The 4,695-nt window shown below is 34.3% G+C and overlaps 1 protein-coding gene across 1 annotated transcript; it reads left to right on the top strand.

Moving 5' to 3' along the window:
- The first annotated feature begins 760 nt into the window (after positions 1–760).
- Positions 761–1,765, top strand: LOC143631656 (uncharacterized). Its single transcript, XM_077100347.1, has 2 exons — positions 761–1,072; positions 1,121–1,765. The coding sequence occupies exons 1-2, from the start codon at positions 761–763 to the stop codon at positions 1,763–1,765; spliced, it is 957 nt and encodes a 318-aa protein (XP_076956462.1).
- The last annotated feature ends 2,930 nt before the right edge of the window (positions 1,766–4,695 follow it).

Here is a 4,695-nt window from a genome sequence, read left to right as displayed (position 1 = left end):
TAAAATGGTTGCTTACTTGTAAATTTCGTTGATAATAAGCGTTACAAGTCACAACACAAAGAATTTTGCAGGCTAATTACAAATATTGATAACCAACCAACAGCATAAATTATAAATTTATAAGACTATCCACAACGTTAAAAGATGCACTTTCAACATGCAAGCCTAATCAGCATGCCACATCAGCTTTTCATTTTTTCTTCTCACATACACATTTTACCCACAACGCTACTATACTCATTTTTCACTGTTATTGTATTTAATGGTTAAAAAATTAAAAAAAATTAAAATTGTGAATGGAGCAAGTGGACCTTACGAACAGCCGCATCTTGCTGCACGTCCTGACGTGCACACCCTTTAAATGCACTTGGCTTCAATGCTGTCTGTCACACATGCGCCTCCACATCAGCTACGTGCACCATGTTTTTCTTGGCGCTACAGATAGTCTCAGGACGTGCAGCAAGATGCGGCTGTTTGTAGGTCCACTTGCTCCATTCACAACTTTAATTTTTTAACCATTAAATAAAATAACAGTAATAATAATAATAAATAACATAATAATAAATAATAATTTAATAACAGCTAGTTTTTTGTTTTTTTCTTAACGGCTAATTTTTTTGTCTTTTCCTAACGGCTAGTTCGTTTTTTGTCTCTATCTTAACGGCTAGTTTTTTTCCCAACATCTATAAATACTAGTTCAACCTTTAAACAATTTCACATCCAACTATCTCTCATATTCCTTTAATCCATTTATTTCAAGATGAGCTCCGGTGATAATGATACCCCGATGAGCATTCCATACATGCTTGCACAAGAATTTCAACTTTTGATTTCTGATGATGTGGAAGATCTCGCTATGCAATTTTTTGAGCTTGACCATGAAAAAGAGTCGGGTTCTTCCCAACGAAAGAAGAAGCGTAAAGAAATAGATAGGGGTCGTAAGGATGCAGACGCACACTTGTGGAATGATTACTTTGCTCTAAGCCCGGTGTATGATGAGAGTTTCTTTAGACGCCGATTCAGGATGAGCCTACGTCTTTTTAACGCATTGTTGCCGACATATCAGAAGCAGGTAAATGTGAACATTATAAATATTTTACACAAAGATATGATGCGGTAGGTAGAAAGGGTCTGTCATGAAGACAAAAATACAGCTGACCAATGCGATGAATACATACGCATTGGTGAAAGTACAGCCCTCGAATGTCTACATAAGTTCTGTTGGTATATTATGGAAGTTTATGCAACAAAATATCTAAGAAGGCCAACCAAAGATGATATTAATCAGTTAGTTGAGGAGCATTCAACCGTGCACGGGTTTCCAGGAATGCTTGGAAGCATTGATTGTATGCATTGGGCTTGGCGTAACTGTCCAACCGCATGGAAAGGTCAGTATACTCGTGGGGATCGTGGGCATCCAACCATTATGCTAGAGGCAGTTGCATCACATGACTTATGGATTTGGCATGCATTCTTTAGGGTAGCTGGATCAAACAATGATATCAGCGTACTCAATCAATCCCCGCTATTTAATCAAATCTTAGAGGGGACTGCACGAGAATGCAACTTTACCGTGAATGGGAATGTGTATACAAAAGAGTATTATCTTGTAGATGGCATTTATCCAAAATGGACAACACTAGTAAAGAGTTTCCAACATCCACCTGCAAACAATTTGAAAATGATGTTTTTAACAGACGCCAAGAGTCTGCAAGAAAGGATGTGGAAAGAGCATTTGGTGTCCTTCAAGCTAGGTGGGGAATGATACGAGGTCCAGCTAGATCTTCCTCCATACCGGTATTAGGTGATATAATGCACGCATGTATAATACTGCATAACATGATTGTAGAGGATGAAGGTCATGCTGTAACTAATTGGTCCCGTGAAGACCACGAACCTCAACTACCAAGTTACGATAATGGAGCACCGCCACAATTTAGATCACGACTGGCTCGGTTTTATTTTTGATTTTTATTTGTTAAAGACGTATTGTAACTTTTAATTTAATTTTTAGTTTGATGCTGCTTTAATTAAATTTTACGTGACTTTAGTTATGTCTTTTAAATTAGTTTTTATAAATTTTATTAATTATATAAATTATTTTTAAATAAATTAAGGAGATTTTATTCCTAAATTATTTAACTACTCTATTTATATATTAATTAATACATTAATTATATTGTTAATTTAAAGCAGTGATGATGTGGAAACAATAAAGTTGTATGTGGGAAAAATGAGTATAGTAGCGTTGTGGGTAAAATGTGTATGTGAGAAGAAAAAGTGAAAAGCTGATATGGCATGCTGATTAGGCTTGTTGAAAGTGCACCTTTTAGCGTTGTGGATAGTCTGACGTGCACACCCTTTAAATGCACTTGGCTTCAATGCTGTCTGTCACACATGCGCCTCCACATCAGCTACGTGCACCCGTGTTTTTCTTGGCGCTACAGATAGTCTAAGAGTAGTAAAAATAGAGCTTGAAGATTGAATAAGAGGCCTCACTTTCTAATACCAAAATTTGATCTTTGGCTTGCTGAACTGCTATGTTAGAAACAGATTGAAGACAGCCAAATTCGCACAATAAACAATTTTTTTTGGTTCATTAAAAGATAGTGTTTGCATTGATACAAAAGACAAGCGGACAACCAGAGCCATCTCCAAGAAACATAAACTCAATAACTCCAATATAAAAAGAAAACAGCACAACAAAAATTATGATAACAATAAACATAACAAAAGTATATTAGCAATAAATTTAGATTAAATACTTAAATGAACCATGAGGTTAACGTACCATTTTGGTTTTAAATCAAATGGTCTTTTTTCTTTGAGCATATATGTTAACATGGGGTCTAATAAAAATAATCTAATGACATAAGTCCTATGAACGAAAATAAAAAAAAAGCAATAGGTCTTATTATTTTTAGTTTAGATTTAATATTGAACCTAAATTTAATGGGGCGTGTAACTTAACCACTGTAACTAACTAATTGAAAACCAAAAAATTAGAGAAAATAAATGAGACAATGAGTGATGGAAGATTTGAACATGGACAACTAACTTTTTTGAAGGAGTGCTTTACCAGTTAAGACAGATTAATGTTATAAACGTGAGAGGCTTTTTATGGGCCTAAAAAACAGTTGAGCCTTGGGCCTGTGGTCAACTAGCGGGCACCACTAGACCTTTTTGGATAGCAAAACCAAGTCTTTTAAAAATAACATTTATAGATTGCAGGCATTACCCGTTGGACACGACTAATTAAGTATCTCTACAGCTAGAAAACCTAACGTATTGAATACTATTTGGATATATACTCAAGCATCATGGTATTAGCAAAAATTTAATCCAGTAAAATCAGCTATATCATCAACAAAAGACTTGATGTTTTTTTTAATGTTAAAACGTAGCAATAAACATAAAAAATAATAATAATAATAATAATCCGTAAGAGTCAAGTTTCATAAATTGGATTTGTGAAAGAGACAGACGGTAAGCGTAGGCACATGAGGATATTGTTTATTTATGCATTAATTAATCCGGGGTTTTAACTTTTAAGAGTCCGTCAAAAGCAATTGAACCATCAAAATTTACCACTAATACTATATATACATATATATATATTTATATTCTTTTTATCGACGAAAGATTACTCCTATATAAGTCTTACCCTCTTTCTCGCATTTCAAGTTTTGATTAAAAGGGATAGAGAGCAGGGAAGCCGGGGACTGATAATTTAAGGGGTAAGATAGGTCTTGGCTCATCCAACTTTTTTGCTTATTAAGGGTAAATTTTTTCTCAAAAATTTTTAAAAAGATTATATGTATTAAGTCCGGTCCATTCATATTATTTGTGTCCGACCCGCATTTGATTTTTTAAATAAATTTCTTAAAGCCGAAGAACGGTGAAACCGTTTACCTAATAAACCTAAAAAATCCCCATAAGCCCAAATTAAAAAAAAAAGAAACAAAAAAAAAAAAAAACCTAAGCCTAAATGATTTCAAAGAAAAAAAACTATCAAGAAGTCCACACTCCTAACTCTTGACGAACAATCGAAGTAGAAGAGTTTTTGTCTAGGAGCTACGGCATGAAATTGAAATCGAACAGAAGCAAAAACATACCATTCAAAGAAGACTCGAACCACTAGACCAGGGGGTCGAGTCACGAGTACTCACGAATCGCAGTTAAGACATTAGGCTAGCAACATGTTCGGTATTTGTTTTTTTGTTTTTCAATTTGGTATGTTAGGTTTTGGATTTGGAATTATTGGAAGAATTGGTGCTTGAACTTGGTCTCCTTTCATGAATCAGGAATATGCATGTTTTGATTATGTGAATTCGGTATTTGAATGTGAATTTGGGGTGTCCGTTTTTCCCCTCGCATCTAGTCTTTTTCAAATACTCATCTTTCCACTCGCATATTATCTTTGTTTAATTAAAAAATTAATTTCTATTTGTAAGAACTGTAAGTTGAATGAATGAATATAGAGTTTCTATTGTTTGACCTGACTCAAACCGGATTGCCCGTCTGAAATTAAAATAATATTTTAAATAAAAATAATCTGGAGATAAAAATAAGTTTAGAGGTTGATAAAATATTTATGGGTCGGATTTTGGTTGATTAGGATGGAAGAGACACGAGTTTGGATGTGTAAACGAAAATGAAATAAAGTTGCTGACCTGGGGACTTGCTGCGCTACGT

This window comes from Bidens hawaiensis, unplaced genomic scaffold, assembly GCF_021521415.1.
Source record: "Bidens hawaiensis isolate Kalapana, Puna unplaced genomic scaffold, B.hawaiensis_p1.1 tig00006190_1, whole genome shotgun sequence".
NCBI lineage: Eukaryota > Viridiplantae > Streptophyta > Magnoliopsida > Asterales > Asteraceae > Bidens > Bidens hawaiensis.
The sequence above is the reverse complement of the archived record's forward strand: the minus strand, read 5'-3'. Positions and strand labels throughout refer to the sequence as shown.